A 17,003-nucleotide genomic window follows, 5' to 3' on the forward strand; every position below is an offset into this window, starting at 1 on the left:
TATTATATTATAAATGAAATCTTAGGCACTCAAAATGAAACCATGGAGACATCTAGTCTATAAATACATCCCTCTGGGAAGCTGAAGCTATTTACTAAGTGGAAGGAGTTGGGTGGGCAGTGAATTTGCTGAGAGGGAGCTCAAAGGGACAAGTCCAAATTCTGTTTATTACACAATAAGTATCCCTGTTCTCCCCATTCCATAGTAATAAGAGAGAGGTTTTCCAAATTTGTTATTTCTACCTTGTTTTATACTTTCATCCATTAAGTCTCCATTTTATGAAGCAGACCCAAAGGAAAGGAAAAAAATCAAAACAAACTCAAAATGTTGCATTTATTTAAAGCATTTATACACTGTGTTGCCTTCAACTTGTTGGATGCCAGATGACTTAATAAAATGAAAATAATGATACAAAAATGAAGCCTCCATATTGTTGAATGAAGAGGAACAGAGAAAAATCAAACAGTGCTAGCAGGAAACACATTTCTGCCATGAGCAGTTTTATTTTTAAAGTCTATTAATGATAGTGTATTCATCAGTGAAGAAACATTAAAGATAGATTCCAATTTTTAGGTTTACCTTTTATTTCGCATAATAGACATAATGTGCCATTTTCTTTAATATTTTGAAAAATATCCAATAGTGAAATTTTGGTAATACTTCAGTGAAGCTTAATTGCCCATTAGTTTTTAAATTAGTTAAACAATCACCTACCATTTAGACTGCCAGCATCTCTAATTTTATCCTCCAACTTCTATGGAAGACAGAATTTGGTAGAAAGAATAAATTGGGCTCTAAGGGTGAAATTAGCTTCTGCTTCTCAATTCTTGACCTGTTTTTTTCTTTCAGCCAGGCCTTTTCCCAGTTTGCAAGGACAGAATGTATTCACAGAATGGAAATCCTTGAGTATTGTCGGCTACTGGGATGTCCCCAAGCTTTCATCCCTTCTTTCCAGGTAATAACAAGCCAATTAAAAAGGGTCACAAATGTTCACAGGCCTTTATAATGAAAATATTCCCTGGAGTGAGGAGGGGCTCTTGTTTAGTTTAGTCAACTTCCGTGATCTGCAAACGGAAGGAGGAGCTGTTGAACTTCTTCAACGTTGGCAAAGCTTCTGGGAAGGGATATAGTGCAGTACAAGGCATTCTGTCTTTTTACAGTAAGGAAGAAAAGAATAAGATGCTGTAAAGGCAGAAGCACTGAAATCTCTTTGGTAGGAGGATTGTGAAGGAGCAAGTAACAGGTTGCTTCTGACTCCTGGTATCAGAAGGGACCCCCAAGCTCTTGTACAGCAATCCACACCTCTTCTGGTGGTGCCTTTGTTGTCAAAAGTTATATAGTTAAAAAGCGCAGCTGCAGAAAGGTTGCCCATCCCTGCTTTATGAAGGTTTATTTCAAACTACAGTAGAATCTCTGGTCATGAATGCTTCTGACCAAATTGGGTTCCGACCAAAAAATCCACAAAAGTTTTGAATCTGGTCATGAACACATACTCAGGTGGTGATCAAACACGACCCCTGACCCAGAAATTCCTGACAACGAAATATTAGAAGATGAAGGAATTGCCAAAGTTATGGAACGAATTATGGTCATGACCAGAGGTACTACTGTATTCTGAATGCTATAGTCTTGCATGGAGAATTTGAGGTAATTCCGTTAGGGGTATATATGCTGTATATAGTTACCTCTGTTAATTTTTTCAGTCCAGGTTATAATTCAGTGGTCTATCAAAATTATAATCCCCAGGGCTGTTTGTAGCAAATAACAAAAATTCTCCCTTCCCATCTCTCCAATAATTCAGCACGGCCACATTGAGTACCACTTATAATACTAATACTAAGTACTAATACCACTCTATAAATCCTTAGTAAGACCACACCTAGAGTACTGCATCCAGTTTTGCTCACCACATTATAAAAAAGATGTTGAGACTCTAGAAAAAGAGAAGAGCAACCAGGATGATTAGGGGACTGGAGACTAAAACACACAATGAACGGTTGCAGGAACTAGGCTTGGCTAGTCTAGTAAAGAGAAGGACCAGGGGAGACATGATAGAGGACTTCCAATATTTGAGGGGCTGCCACAGGGAGGAAGGGTTCAAGCTATTTTCTAAAGCGCCTGTAGGAATAATGGATGGAAACTGAACAAGGAGAGATTTAACCTGGAAATAAGGAGAAACTTTCTGACAGTGAGAACAATCAACCAATGGGATAACCTACCCTTGGAAGTTGTGGGAGCACCATCACTTGACACTTTCAAGAAGAGATTGGACTGCCATTTGTCAGAAATGGTGTAGGGTCTCCCGCTTGGGCGGAGGGTTGGACTAGATGACCTACAAGGTCCCTTCCAACCCTGATTATCTGTTATCTGTTATAGTCTTGTGGGAATGTAGGCAATTGGCTTTCTAAGGGATACCATGCACAGCGGTTACTGGGTAATAAATGTCAAAAATACATTACTGCCAACTACATTGCTAAGAAATTCCAAGGAGTATTGACACATGTTTAACTAATTGGTTTCAAAACACTTTGGAGAGGAATCTGTAGTCTGTACTGGGAGTTTTTATACTTGGAATTAATTAATTGTATTATTTTGACTGTTGAAAATCTTTCATGTACATGAGCTCAGTGATTTATTTATCAAGCTTATTAAAGTGGATAATATTATTCACTTGGGTCACTACTTTCTCTTTGCCATTTGACCATAGTAGTTAACTCAGTATTATAAGAAGGATTCATACAAACAAGAGCAGATGGGCTGCAACACGGAGAGTAATTGAAGTGTGTGAGTATTTCCTCTCTTGCGCTCATACATTTTTTCTTTATTCTCTTTCATAGGTATATAAATTGATTTATGCATCTCGCCTGGTGGACTATGGTCTTGCTGCTCAGGCCTTACATTATTGCGAAGGGGTTGGAATGGCACTTCTTGCCCAGAACCAGAATGCTTATCCAGTCCTCCTAGAGCAGGTTATCAAGGTAAGTGTCTGGTTAGGGAACCCAATTAGAATTGTGTTTCTCTCTTAAAATTTTAATTTTTCATGTATTTGTAATATCTATAGGAATTTTACACTGCAGGAAATTTCACAGACAGTTCATAATGCAGTTGTATACATTGTGGGTGTTTGTTTATTTATCAAATTCAGACTCTGTCCATCGCACTTCCTTTATGACTCTGGTCGGTTTACAGAGTTAGTCTTCATTTTGTGTTGGGAAAAGAATTGGGAAAAACTTTTTTTTTTAAAAAAACTAACACATGTCAATCCATAATGCAGATTTCTTTGGCTAATAAATGAAAGATTAAAAGGGAGAGAGACGTGAGTGTGTAAAATATTAAATGGGTACTTAGCACTGTGTACAGCAGCTTCTTGGGGCTCTAATCAGGATTAGATTGCAGTATATGAGAAGAATTATTTTATTCCTCCTCCAAAATCATGGTTATGATAAAAATGAAAATTTCATGATTGGTACAGATTAGAAACTCATGCTGGTGCCAGAGGGTAGTTTCTCCAGTGCCAAATAGAAACAGGGGGAATTTTATTTGTAATAGTGGCATAGATAGTAAAGCTTTTCTTCTCCACGGATCCTTTTTAAATACCTTTTGTAGCTGCAGACCATGCTCCCCCAAGACTTAACTCAAGATTTAAGTAATAACATTTCTTCAAGCCTTCACTGACTCTCTGTCATGACATTGTGCCCCCATCCCCCCATCGGTCTGTGGACCACAGGTTGAGAACCACTGCACTAAATGATTTTCCTTTTCCTATTCCACAAGAATTAGAACCCTGATTGCTATTTAAAACAGCAACAATAATTTCAAATACTGTATTCATGCATAGGCAAAGTAAGACCTTTCCATTACATGAGAGGGACAAATATTTTCAGAAGCAAACTACCTATTTCCAAGTCCTTTTAAGCTAAAACATAACAGATGTAATGTATAAATATGTCCCTGTATTCACAATAGATGAGTGATTTGTATCACCAAAAGAACTGGATTTCTTTGGGGTTGAGTCTAACCCTGTGGAGTTAATTAACCACTGTAGATACAAATTCTCTTTTGGAAATCATAATATCCCTCCCCCCTCAATCTGTCAAATGTATCATGCAAATAATAAGAATGATTTTCAGCTCCAGAAATTTCAGAAAGATTGAAACCTTTTATCTATAACAATGAGATAGCTCCAGTGATATTCACATCAAAGTAGGCATGTACAAGCTCATAAAGAAGGGGTTTTTGACCCTGATGCTGTCATGGCCTTCTTCCTTGTTCTGACCCCTCCCTATTAGAAGCTGCTGCATTGTCCATTTTGATTATAGAAGCAAAGAAAGCAACTTGATTTCAATATATGTCTGAATGAACACCTGATTTTTGCCTACAATTTTAAAGCAAGAAAATTGCATTTGATTACAGGTTTATTCTTTGAAACTCCTTTAGTACAAATATAATATGCTCAAACAACTACCTGCTGTATTTTGAAGCGATTCAGAGTCTTCAAGGGCAAATAATTTCAATAATCTGACCTAAAGGTTACCATGACATATGTCAAAATGGCCAAATAATTACTGCTCAAAATAAGCTGCTTCTCCAGTGAAATCACAAAAATGGGGGCTTATTCACTTGAATAGCAGTAGCTAAGATTATGTCAGTGCAGGATAAAGCCTCTGCCTTTCCCTAACATTGATTCAGTTGTATACCAACCAACTCAAAAGAAATGACTCCTCTCAATATTAAAACAGCACAAATTACAAAAAAGTACTTTGCATATTTCAAATACAACAATTATGAGTCAGCTTGTTTTGTCTAATGTTTCATCTGATGAAATTTATATTTTGCTTCATTTGTGTTTCTTTCACATAAGCACATTAACATGAAGGGACATAGGCCCTTTAATCTGAGAAGCATCTTTGACTTGTATCAGGAAATACAACTCTCAAGAGGAGCAGCTGACACAAATAACCTGCTCCTAGGAATCACATCTGGAGATGACTGTTGCAAGTGTGATATGTATTTTGGCAGAGAGTAACATAGATATAGGGATAAGGCTCCATTCATCCAACTGGTTCTACGTAGTAAAAGTAATCCAAGCTTCTCTCTGTTTTTACCTTTATAGGAGATGGGGGGTGGGTGGGATGGAACGGGACAAAATGAGAAGGCAGCATTTGTGGTATGAACAGTAGAAAGCTAGCTGGCCTTCACAATAGTTCTTTCTCTTTATGAGGAAACCTTTCATAGAATAAGTTATTGGTCCTATTTGTTTGGGATATGTCTATGGCTAGCACAACAGCTATTGGTGGCTGTTCATTGTTTGTTTTTGGGAGAAAGTGGAGAGAAAGCTTACAATTTTCAGCCCACCTGAATTGCCTTTTGAGGCAAGGGCCTCACCCTACCTTTTGAGAGAGTTAGTGCTACCATACAACAAATCATTGTATTGTATGTTTTTGTAAGAACCGAGTGAGGACTTGGGTGCAATGAACCCATTGGAGCACTCAAATGATCCAACATAATTAATCACATAAATAAAAAACTCTGTTAATAGCCATTTTCATAGTAGTAAATGTCATGTTATACTACTACCATTAATATTATGTACAGGAGTACAAATGCAGCTCTCTGACTTTAGTAACTTAGTATGACATATTTTCTTCCTTTGAATTGTTCAAAGTATAAATGGATGTTGTGTTGAACTCTGCTTCTTGTTCAGGAAAGGTCTTTACTCTGCAAATGAGGGACAATGCTTTTGTACCTTTTTCAAAGAGATAAGATTAAAAATATTCTCAGAAATAGAGGTTGTAGGAGGTGGCTGAGAGGGTGTTTCATTTTTCATTTGTTTACTTTAAAAATGCCCAGTGCATTTGCTTGCAGCATGCACCCCAGGCTTTTATCCTCCATGCAGCTAGTTGCTTACCATTTTAGAAATTAGAACTATATTGTACCTGCAAGAAGGAAGGAAGCTGTAAGGAGCTCCTATAGGCATTGTGATCCAGCAGAGCAAGGGAAAAAGTTATTTACCAGCAGATAAAGAAGTAAGGGGAACTCTTCTCCCTCCCTGTAAACTTTCTAAACCAGTTCTTATCTCTCCTTCTTTTATTTCATTCTGCTGAAAAAAAATTATAACACACAGGAACAATTTAAAGGGGAATAAACCATCAGGCATAATCCTAATGAAAATAGATCTTAGATGAGATGAGTGCAAAGGCTGCTGTTGTGACAAAAACTTCAGGCACCAGCATGAAAAATCCAGATGTTAGTGGGGGAGGGATCCATACTGCAATATAATATCTCAGAATTATTTTAATCTCCTTTTCCTCTGGTGAGATACTAAATTGAAAAACAGGGAAAAAGAAAGATGCTTTTAGGAACAGTAAAAGAGATGGTGGGGGATTCATCGTCAATATACAATCTTATTAAGCTGAGAATCCAGGAAGCTGTTTTCAGGCAATTTAAATTAATTTGTGCAAAAGATACATTTTAAGGCATACTGTGACAAAGCAACATGGCTGAGCACTCTTTGGAAACGTGAATGATGCCGGTATTTTAAGATCTGTTTCCCTCACTAATTAGAACATATGACTCCTTGCAAAGCAGAAAGCAGAAAGAAAAAACAGCATTCATTCTTATTAGAAAAGCTTGATATTAATTTTAGATTATACTAAAAGCAAAATGAGCTGGTACATTCTTTTTTAGACAAGGTTTAAGGGCAAATAGGGCAACTTATAGTAGGAATAATAATTCTAGGAGTATCAGTTATTTATAAAAATGACAAAGGTTGGATATGAATAAATAAATATACAGTACGTATAATCCTTGAGTCCCTTTTGTATGTCCACAGGGTCCTCTTCGACCATGATCACTGGAAACTTAAGGCACAGTTTCTTGCAATATGAATGCAAAGCAGATGAAAACAGTAGTTTAAGCTCTAAATTTATCAATAAAGCCCTCAATGATTCCCACCCCCAGCCCTGCCCACCTGTATAATGTGGTATTATTCATTTTTCATATTTTTAAAATGTAGTCATATTCCAGTTCTGTTAGAAAATAAGCCAGGTTGCAACTGAGCTGATTTTAATATTTTCTTATAGCTGCGACCTGGGTTATTTTCTAACAGACCTTCATAATTGCTTGTGAAATATGAGTTGCCATCTTTGGAAAATATTAAATTTAGCCTTCCCAAAAACAAACTTAAAATAAGCACACCCAAACAAATGTAATCACATATAAAGAGATGCTCTTATAAAGGATCCATAAAAGCTGGACTTCTCTAGTCACGTTGTGTTTCCTTCCTTTTATTTGCTCATCAAAGTCTTAAAAGGTTTTAAGCCTTTTAAAAACCTTGGTTTTATAGTATCAGAAGAATAGTTCCACTGAAGGCAATACAAGTGTCTATAGAGTGAAAGATGGTTGCTAGACTCTCCTCTGCCCTCAATTTATTTGCTTAGTTTAAAAAAGACATCCTTGTCATGCATCTTAAATAGTCTCTAATAGATTTGGGACTAATTCTTCTCTTTCTTATGGAACAGCTGGCAGACCGATTAAAGTTCTCTGACCCACGGCTCCTGGAGAAGGCAGAGTATGAGGTGGATTTGGAACCAGATTGGCTCATTGAACTCAGAGCTCATTATCAACAGTGGGAGGTAAGAATTATGGGATGGTGTGCCCTTGCAGATGGATTGATTTGTGATTTTGTGTCTCTGGTACTCAGATTGAATTGAATGATGCAACATCAACATATTACTGGATTATTATTTTTTCTCTCACTTTAATTATTTTTATAGAGGCAGTGATCACATCTAATACGCCTTCCTTCTCCTATTTCCCCCACAAAAACAACCCTGGGAGGTGGTTAGGCTGAGAGAGAGAGTATCACAAACTCATCCAGTTGGTTTTCATGGTTGCAGTTTCTGTGTTTCTAGCCCGGTGCCTTAACCACTAAACCACTTGAGCCTTTTCAGTGAAAAGTATTCTTATTTTTTCAAACACAGGGATGAAAGTCAAGATCTGGGTCTGCCTTGATGCAGCCACTGTGTTTTCTTTATAGGTTTTGTTTGCTGTTTAATTGTCATTCATTGAATGTGTTAGTTTTAAACTGAGCTGGACTTCAGTATTTTGGGGAGAGCAGACTTGGAATTTAAGGTTTGTTTTTTTAAAAAAAATATTGAATCTACATACCACAATACCTAGCTGACTGGTTGATTAAAAAAAAAAAAGCCAAGTGGAACCAGACCTAATTTATACTTTGATGGGAGCTAGCCAGAAAGTCTCAGGACTGTAGGTTAGAGATGATGGTCAAAATGGAAAATTGGTTTGATATTGTTGCCAAAAAAGCCTCATGGGTAGATCCATTTAGTCACTAGGAATCTAGTTCAACTCAAAGGACTGACTGACTCGTTTTCAATCTTTATATAAGGACTGAAGCTGAGGAGGCAGGAACTTACTGATTCCCAGGCCAGTCAGAACTGTCATTGTAAACATTTAATAAGTGTCCTTCATTCTCAAGGCTAGGAAGAGGATGACAAAACTTCCACTGACTAAAAAAGGCAGGAAGGGTTAGGCATTCTGCAGTGTTACAGGCTTCTCAGCATAAGTAGCACTTCAGCTATGTGAAATCCTGTAATTAGCAGATGGATTTGATTTTAGTAGCCCTGCTTGGAAACAGGTTCCAGAATGGCCATCAACCAGAATGCAAGAGAAGGGTAAAATTAGAGGTGCACTATCATGTATGCTATGGAAGCCCAGATAGTGCAGATTTTTAAATGTCTGAGCTTTTCTGCTGCTGCTAGTCAGGTGGTTAGTTTCTCTTGAGAAAATTTGATGGACTTTAGGTGTCCAATAGATCCACAAGACAAGGTTGTGTTTGCCAGGGGTATAGGCATAATTTTCTGGATCTAAACACAAATTTCTCACGAGTGGTGCAAAAATACAGATAAGTGCTAAAGTTTCTCCCTCCCTCCTTGATTATTTAGATTTGCCTGTTTTCTTTCCCATTGTTTCACCACAGTCAGGAAGAAAGGGAAGAGTGAGAAAAGAAAGAGAACAGCTAACACTGATTGATGAGGAAGCAAATATAGCTTACAAGGCTCAGAAATGGCCATGGAGGTGAAGGTGGCAGGAATAGCAGCAACACTAACACTTCCAAGACTTCTCCCCTCTCTCTCTGAATTTCATTTAAATGTAAAGAAAAGCTTCCTAGTAGCAAAATACATAGAAGAATCTCCATATAAAAGTGAAGGCTCTCTGTTTCTGGCAGATTTCAAGACCGCTCATGGAGAATTTGACTGGTTTTCCTGCACATTGCAGAAGACTGGACGAGTTGATCTTTGTGATCAGTTTCAGCCTGACATTTCTATTACTTCTCTGCTGCTCTTCCAGGTAGAGTCTCCTTGGATGTAAAAATCCAAATCACACATGGCAGCAAAACTATATCAAACACTCAGATTCATTGTTGTTCTCTAGTGGGTTGTCTGAATTTTTGCAGCCTAATCACGAGAGCCGTACATTCCACAATCAGGTTTCTTAAAGGGGAAGAACAAGGAATGGGTGACAAGGTGCAGCTGGACAGGCCTCCCATGTCTGAGGACACAAGAGAAAGGACCACCTGGTATTCCTGGTATTTACACCAGTCTTTGATACTGACAAACCTAGACTCTTTAGATTTAAGATGGCTGCATAAAAAAAATGGATATGCTTGAAAATAGCAGAAATGAAACTACCAGACTGGTTCTAGGCATTGTGAACAAGACTTTATTATTTGCTTATTTTTTGTTCAATTTATATAGCCACCCACCTCACATTCTATACAGTAGAAAAGGGAGTTCAGTGTGGAGTAACTAAATGATTGTAGCAAACTAATGCACACCGAGAAGACTGGCAGAGTTTGCATGTACTTAGCTTAAAAAACTGTACAAAGTCATGAACCGAAGACTGTACTGGAATGGTTTTAATTTTAATAAGGGGTTTGCAAATTGAAGAAGGTTGGAGCTATTCAAGAACAAGATTATTAAAGAAGCTGGTAGAAGTTTTCTAAAAAGCATAGCCATCCAAACAAATCTACAAAGGATGGATGCAATATTTTTTTTGCCTGCCTAAGTCTGCCAGCAATCTTCTCTGCTCCCAAGACCACTGGGGCCAAACTAGTCACATCTTATTTTAAATAAAGGGGATTGAAAAGGGAATTCTGGAAAGATTTAAAACTGATTTTGGAAGGTTCATCTCTTAAACTCTTTCTTCCCAAACTGTGATAATCAATCCTGGAGTAAATCACCTTTATGGTGTGCCATAAGGCTTGATGCATCCCTAAAAGTCGCCCATTCTTGTTACAGGGGACATTGCCCACTCTTTGCCCCATCCTGTTACAGAAGGAAAGTAGGCAAAAAGTCTGGTTGGACAAACTTTATTCCACAGTCACAAGAACCTACAGTAATTTAACTGAAGGGCTTTAGAAATGGGAAGGGACATGCAGAGGGGTCATTCAGAATGTCATACTAAAATTGCTGAATGTTACAAACATAGATAAAGAGATCACAGCTGCATTCTAAAGTGAGAATACATGCAAAATATAATGAGGATTTTTTTTGGAGAGCCAGTTGCAAGTTTGATGATTTTGCCAAATCATGAGAAGTGTCTTGGAGACCAACAGCTGTGCAGTGTGTTTAAAACTGACATAAAAACGAAAGAAAATGGGTTTTCAGAAGCTGTCTAAAAAGCTTCCAGAGTGCATTGCCTCCAACTGACTACATCTTTGGTAGCAAGAAACTAGGCTTCCTAGGAGTATTTTATAGTTAGTAACCAGCACAGAGGCAAAGAAGCATCTGTTGAAATAGACATAGTATAAGGGAAAACAATATAAGTCTTGCAAGGAAAAAGAAGCCATAAAGATTCTTCCAGTAAACTACAGCTTAAACAAAAATTTCTTACCTAGGCAGTTCATCTGGGCAGAATAATATCAGACTTGTTGCCAAATTAAAAGCAGAATTAGAAAAGGGAGTTCAGTGTGGAGTAACTAAATGATTGTAGCAAACTAATGCACACCGAGAAGACTGGCAGAGTTTGCATGTACTTAGCTTAAAAAAACTGTACAAAGTCATGAACCGAAACACATTCTTCTGTTGTGGTTAACCGGCAGCAGGTGTGGATGGCTGAGGAGAGTGAGGACTCAGATGAGGGGCCAGGACCATTAGGGAGTGAACTGATGCTTTCAGAGATTATGGGGGCTGGCAGCAGCGATGAGGAGGTTCCCGAGGAGCCTATGCCAAGTGTGTGTGTGTGCGCGCGCAGGATTGCTCACAGGAAAGAGCAGCTGCAACAGCCTGGGCGACTTGGGAGAAAGGCTGCAAGGTAATGGCCCGTTCTTCAAGAAGATAAATGCCAGCTGTGAAGCAAATGTTCTTTGCAGGAAGCAAAGACGTTTTGAACTGAGCCTCGTGGACATTACAGTATTTTAGGTTGGTATTTGAAGACTCTTGTGTTGTGAAATATTTCTTATCTGTGATTCTTGGCAGTCTTGTACAGTTTTTGCAAGGGTTGTGCTTATCGAAGTTAATTAGTTTGCAGCAGCCTTTTAACCGGGGATTCATAAGACTCATTAAAAGGTTTCTGTTCCTTTTGGTTATTGTTTGTCTCATTGGAAAAGGGTTTGGGTCAGAACATCTTCTCAATAGAAACAGCATTCTTCCCTTATTTGCAAAAGCCTGCCAGTAGATTAGACCCATTTTAGGTTGAATTATATTATTTGGTAGAATTTTCTTTAAAAGACAAACAGGAATTTTTAGTCTCTTGGGTTGTTACAATGGAAAACATCTACAACACTTGGAAGATATTTTGATTTTTAGGAATGGCAACTTAGTCTAAAAGTCTAAGTCAATGGACTTGACTGATATTGCCACACTTTTAGGTCCTGTAAAAGCTGTAATTTTCAAATAGAACAAACATAATGTAAATACCTCTGATGCTCGGAAGAGTTTACTTATCTGGGACAGTGAGAAATGAATATGAAATGAGCCAAATAAAGTAGAAGCTATTTTAAGAATAAACTCCTCTGCTATCTTTAATTGAACTAGCAAGATTGGGGCATGGTGCAGTATTTTAAAAGATTTCTACATTTGACCGAAGACTTTGTCAAACTAACTTTAAATATACTACTCAAAATATACCATTTGATGGTGGGGACAGATAAAGCAAGATAAAGCTTTTAGAAATGTCAAGCATCTCTCAACTGAAACCCTGTTATTGGTATTCTACAATGTCAACCAGCATCCTATTATTATAATGCCAACAACAGCAGCTATGAAATAGGAAGAGGAGGAATGCTCCAAACCTTAAAAGGGGAGCTAAAGTCAAAACCCTTTTTTAAAACATTCAAAGATCCTGTCAGGCCCCTGGTGGAGACTGACTCTGAGGGAGAGGAGGAACAGCTGACAGGGAGTGGAAGTGTGGATCCGGAGATTGTGGAGGAGGCTGGGGAAGGGCAGAGGCTGGCTGAGCAGTCAGATGAGGACCCAGACCCATCCCCTATCCATCCTAGGACACGCAGGGAGGAGAGGATCAGGGAAAAACATGGTCTACTCAGGAGGAGAGGGCCTTGGTCCTCTTCGTGGGCTGCAGCTGTGACAACTGAATAAGAGTATGAACCTGCGTTGCAGGCGAACACTGGAAAGAAAGCGTGGAAATATCTCTGATTTATAGTTCCTTTCTGAGTTTGGCGTCTTTCCCAGTGTGTGTTATCTGTGGATGTCTTCCAGCCCTTATCTTGCCTGGTTTGTGTTGCTTTTTTCCTTTTTTGTGTAACTGTTTGTGTGTTTTTTTTTTTTTTTTGTCTTCCGTCAAAGATATTTGGAGCTTGGAAGCAAAGTGAAGGAATAAAAGGGGCTTCACCTCTTTTCTGTGACTGTGTTTGTTTTGTATCCCACCCTGGGTCATCACAGATCCAGAAACACAATATGCCCAAACTGAAGGCAAGATTTCATGGGAATGTGGAATCCTTAGAGCTATATACAAACTAGAAGGGATTGGGTTTCCCTGATAAGTTGCAAATATTTAAATTGGCTTGGGTACCAATGAGTTGCCAGAGTCTTGTCCTTGAAATATTGTAATCCTCATATTGAATATATAGTGGCAGATACTTTATTTTGGCATCTGTTATTTGTGATCCGGATTTACTGAAACTTTCGGAAGAAATTGATGGTTGCTTTTAGATTCTTTTATTTGTTAATGTATCTGGATGAGAGATTGCAATAAAGAATGTAGATATGTATGTATGCACCTGTGCATGCAGTGTTTTGAATTGTTTGGAAAAATAACTTTGCACATAATAGAGCTGCCATCACTATTTATAAACTGAGTGGGGGGAAAAGAAGTCTAAGCTGCAAAATGAATTTCTAACAGAAGCACACATTCACACCATGTTGTACATATACTATATAATAAAATTAGTCCTAACCCTGTGATGGCAAACCTATGGCATACATGCTGGAAGTGGCATACAGAGCCATCTCTGCTGGCATGGGAGCCGTAGCCCCAGATCAGGTGTACTGCACATGCGCGTGTGCCTCCCGCCAGCCAGCTGATTATCGGGTATCTGCTGCGCATGCGCAGGGGGAGGGGGGCATGTGAGAGACGCATGTGTATGTGCAGAGGCATGGGCCACATGGGGGGTCATGCACGCATCCACAGAGGAGTGGAGCATGCGGGGGCTGCGCGTGCATGCGCAGGGGATGTGTGGAGTATGGGGATCATGCATGCATGCACCGGGGCATGGGGGGGTCACATGTGCATTGCATTATGGGTGCGTCCACTTTTGGCACACGGTGACGAAAAGGTTAGCCATCACTGCCCTAACCTATATGGTATTGGTTTTCCAGGATCTCAAAGGTGCATCAAATTAGATGACCAAAAAGAAGGTCAGAACAAGCCATGCAGGAAACAATATCTTATGTCTGAGTTTATTTATTTATTTCATTGGATGGATAATATTTGCAAACTGCCTTGCTCCAGAGGTGGTAGGTGGGATGACATCAGATTTTAAAAAGCAGCAGTGTTTTTATTTTGAGGAATTTCCAGAAACATGGTCAAACTGGATAAGTTTGCCAGCAGCCCCAGACTCAGAATTTAAACAAATATCAAAGGATTTCAATGTTCAACCTTATCATCAGATTCAGGTTTCTGGTCTTCAAATAGGAAACTTAATGATTCAAAGTGATTCAAAATACAAGTAGAAACTCCTTTATGTAGCTAGAACAACCATGTATGGAGGAGACTAAGCCCCATATATGGGGTAAAATAATCTCCATTGCTCTGTTCCCTACCACAGAGGTTGAAAATTGAAATTATTAATGTTGTGTGTCTAACTCCTTGTGCAGTGTGTTTTTTATTTTTTATTTTATTTTATTTCATTTTATAATTTTCCAATAACTTATTCTTTGCATTTAATGTTTTAACCTATATTAGCCACTGTGAGTTGCTTGGGAAGCAGGCAGTCATGTACCTGGAACAAATAAGTAACTAAATAAACAAATAGATAAATATGCTATTCTGACTTGTTGAAATTGAGGGTTTTGTACTGGGGGTATCCTCTTTTGTACTTGCTTACCTGGTGCCCCAGAGCTTACACCGTTATCAGGATTTGGATTTTATGTGTGTTTTCTCTCATACCTAATTTAAGGATCAAAGAGGGTTTCCCATCACTACATCCACCCAGCCAGAGGTTTTCAGAGGCAATGGATCAATATCAGGTAAAACAACAAAAGAACGAATTGTGGCAGGTGTACCCAGAAGATTTATTCTAAAATGCATCGGATTAAACCAAACTAAATTTTGATTTGAAACATTTGAGAACTGAGTTGGTTTCAAGTATACATGCCACTTGGAAAAGGGGATTTAGAGTGAAAGTCTGCAGTTGTAACTGCATATGTATTTGTCTAGGAATGTATCTTATTGAACCAGTAAGCCTTAATGCTACCATTGAGAGGTGGAAGGAAACATAATGAAATTCATAAGACTATATTTTTCTCCTAACTGTAGTCATGCTGTGACCCTTATAAAGCCTTCTAAAAACAATAGCTTTTGGGCATGGCTTTTTTTTTGGGGGGGGGGGGGCAGGGGAGACGAGGAGAATTGTAGCCTAATGCATGGCAGTATAAAGAAGGTTGCTTCTAGAAAGCATGAATTTGCTTTTTGCAATCTAATTCTGTTCTCCCTCTGTTTTCTACAGGTCACAAATCTTTCAGAGAGTTGTTTGCTTTTTTAAATATATCCATCAGTTTTGCATATAGGCACTATACCTGATAATTATTGGTGTCAGAGATAATCCTATTTGCAGTCTGATCTCAGACAGCTTTCTAGAAATTTAAACCTTTCAATGGTTATGGTTACAAATTATAGTTAAAAGGCCAATCTTTTTTTTAAATTAACCCATTTAAGGGTGTCATTTTTAAAAACCTTAATAAAATAATTAGTTCCTCACCTCTTTTTCTGATCTATCAATTTGGAATCATAATACTAATGTTCAAACTTGGTTTATCAGGTTTGGCTCCTCATTTTGAGTTTGCACCAGCTGAGGTATGCTGGGAGAATCTAGAGCATCATCCTTGTAGACACCCGTCACCCGTTAATTCAACTGGGCACCAACCAGATGTGGACCAACAGCTGCATCCTTCAGAGAGGACTGTTGCTAGTTTAGAGGCTTGTTCAGCAAAAAATGATCAAAATTCCACTTTGTCTCCAAGAGGCCTTTCAAATGATCCTTCCTCACATTTGAAACAGCCATCAGGTAAAGATGGGTGCTTCTGCAGCAGTTACTCATGACATTCTGTCAGTTGACTTTAATTGTATAGAATAGAATAGAATAGAATAGAATAGAATAGAATAGAATAGAATAGAATAGAATAGAATAGAATAGAATAGAATAGAATAGAATAGAATAGAATAGAATAGAATTAGCATAGCATAGCATAGCATAGAATAGATTAGAATAGAATAGAATAGAATAGAATAGAATAGAATAGAATAGAATAGAATAGAATTAGAATAGAATAGAATAGAATAGAATAGAATAGAATTCTTTATTGGCCAAGTGGGGTTGGACACACAAGGAATTTGTCTTGGTGCATATGCTCTCAGTGTGCATAAAAGAAAAAATACATTCGTCAAGAGTCGAGAATCATAAGGTACAAGGAACGTAAGGTAAGGAACAATAGGGGCACCCTTACCGTTTGTTCCTATTGCACCTTATTCTTCTCTAGTGGAATGCAAGGACATTAGGGGTAGACAGTGAAGAAATTACTGAAGGAAACAAATATATTTAATCTAGAAAAATACAGTATATATATGTGTTTAGTAGTGGATTACACTTTACTTAAGGAAGCACAAAAGAAGAGGAATAATTGTTCATTCAAGGGTAGAACACAAGGCAACCAAAGAATTTTAAATAGAATTTCAGCTTTAAGTACATTTGGTAAAATACCATATTCTCCCTCTGCTGATTGTAATGATCTAGAAATAATTAAATTAGACAAGTGAAATTCTACATTTAAAACTCAATTCAGATAGCTAATTTCAGGCCTGTCTCTTTTCACAAATATTGTTGACAATGCCAGGCTGTATTTATGCATTAAGCAATTTATTTTTAAGCCTTGAATGGCAGGAAGACAATCCTTATCTTGATGTTAAATCCCAAATGCTCCTGTTGAAAGACAGGAGCTTTTGCTAATCCTTTGTTTTTTAGGGAATCTAGGATAGACATGGGTTGTTTGTGAGAGAAGGATGATATGTTTTGATGGGTGATTTTGAAGACTGTGTAAATAGTGCAATGAAACCTCACCAAAGAAGGGAAAATAAGAAATATCTAAGCACGGAGATGCAGGCCAGAGATCCACCTGCCTGTGTCACTCCATTCCACTTTAGTCAGTCTTTTTCTACTCAACTGTTTTACAGCAAATCCTTGAAATCCAGGGGCTGTTCCATAAACTTGTAAAACCTCATTGGTGTTTTGTTTTCTGAACTCATACTCC

General features: G+C 38.1%; 1 protein-coding gene across 3 annotated transcripts in view; it reads left to right on the forward strand.

Annotated features, from left to right (window-relative positions):
* Positions 1 to 17,003, forward strand: part of SEC16B (SEC16 homolog B, endoplasmic reticulum export factor) — a 55,320-nt gene that overhangs the window by 25,523 nt on the left and 12,794 nt on the right. For all 3 annotated transcript variants that reach the window (XM_026669197.2, XM_087960901.1, XM_087960902.1), the window contains exons 15-19: positions 850 to 955; positions 2,838 to 2,978; positions 7,521 to 7,634; positions 14,657 to 14,726; positions 15,518 to 15,763. In XM_026669197.2, coding sequence (XP_026524982.2) covers positions 850 to 955; positions 2,838 to 2,978; positions 7,521 to 7,634; positions 14,657 to 14,726; positions 15,518 to 15,763 — 677 coding nt within the window. The remainder of the gene's footprint in view (positions 1 to 849; positions 956 to 2,837; positions 2,979 to 7,520; positions 7,635 to 14,656; positions 14,727 to 15,517; positions 15,764 to 17,003) is intronic.

Source organism: Notechis scutatus, chromosome 3 (assembly GCF_049901735.1).
Source record: "Notechis scutatus isolate UNSWTSFEM ecotype Mainland chromosome 3, rNotScu1.2, whole genome shotgun sequence".
In the NCBI taxonomy this organism is placed as follows: domain Eukaryota; kingdom Metazoa; phylum Chordata; class Lepidosauria; order Squamata; family Elapidae; genus Notechis; species Notechis scutatus.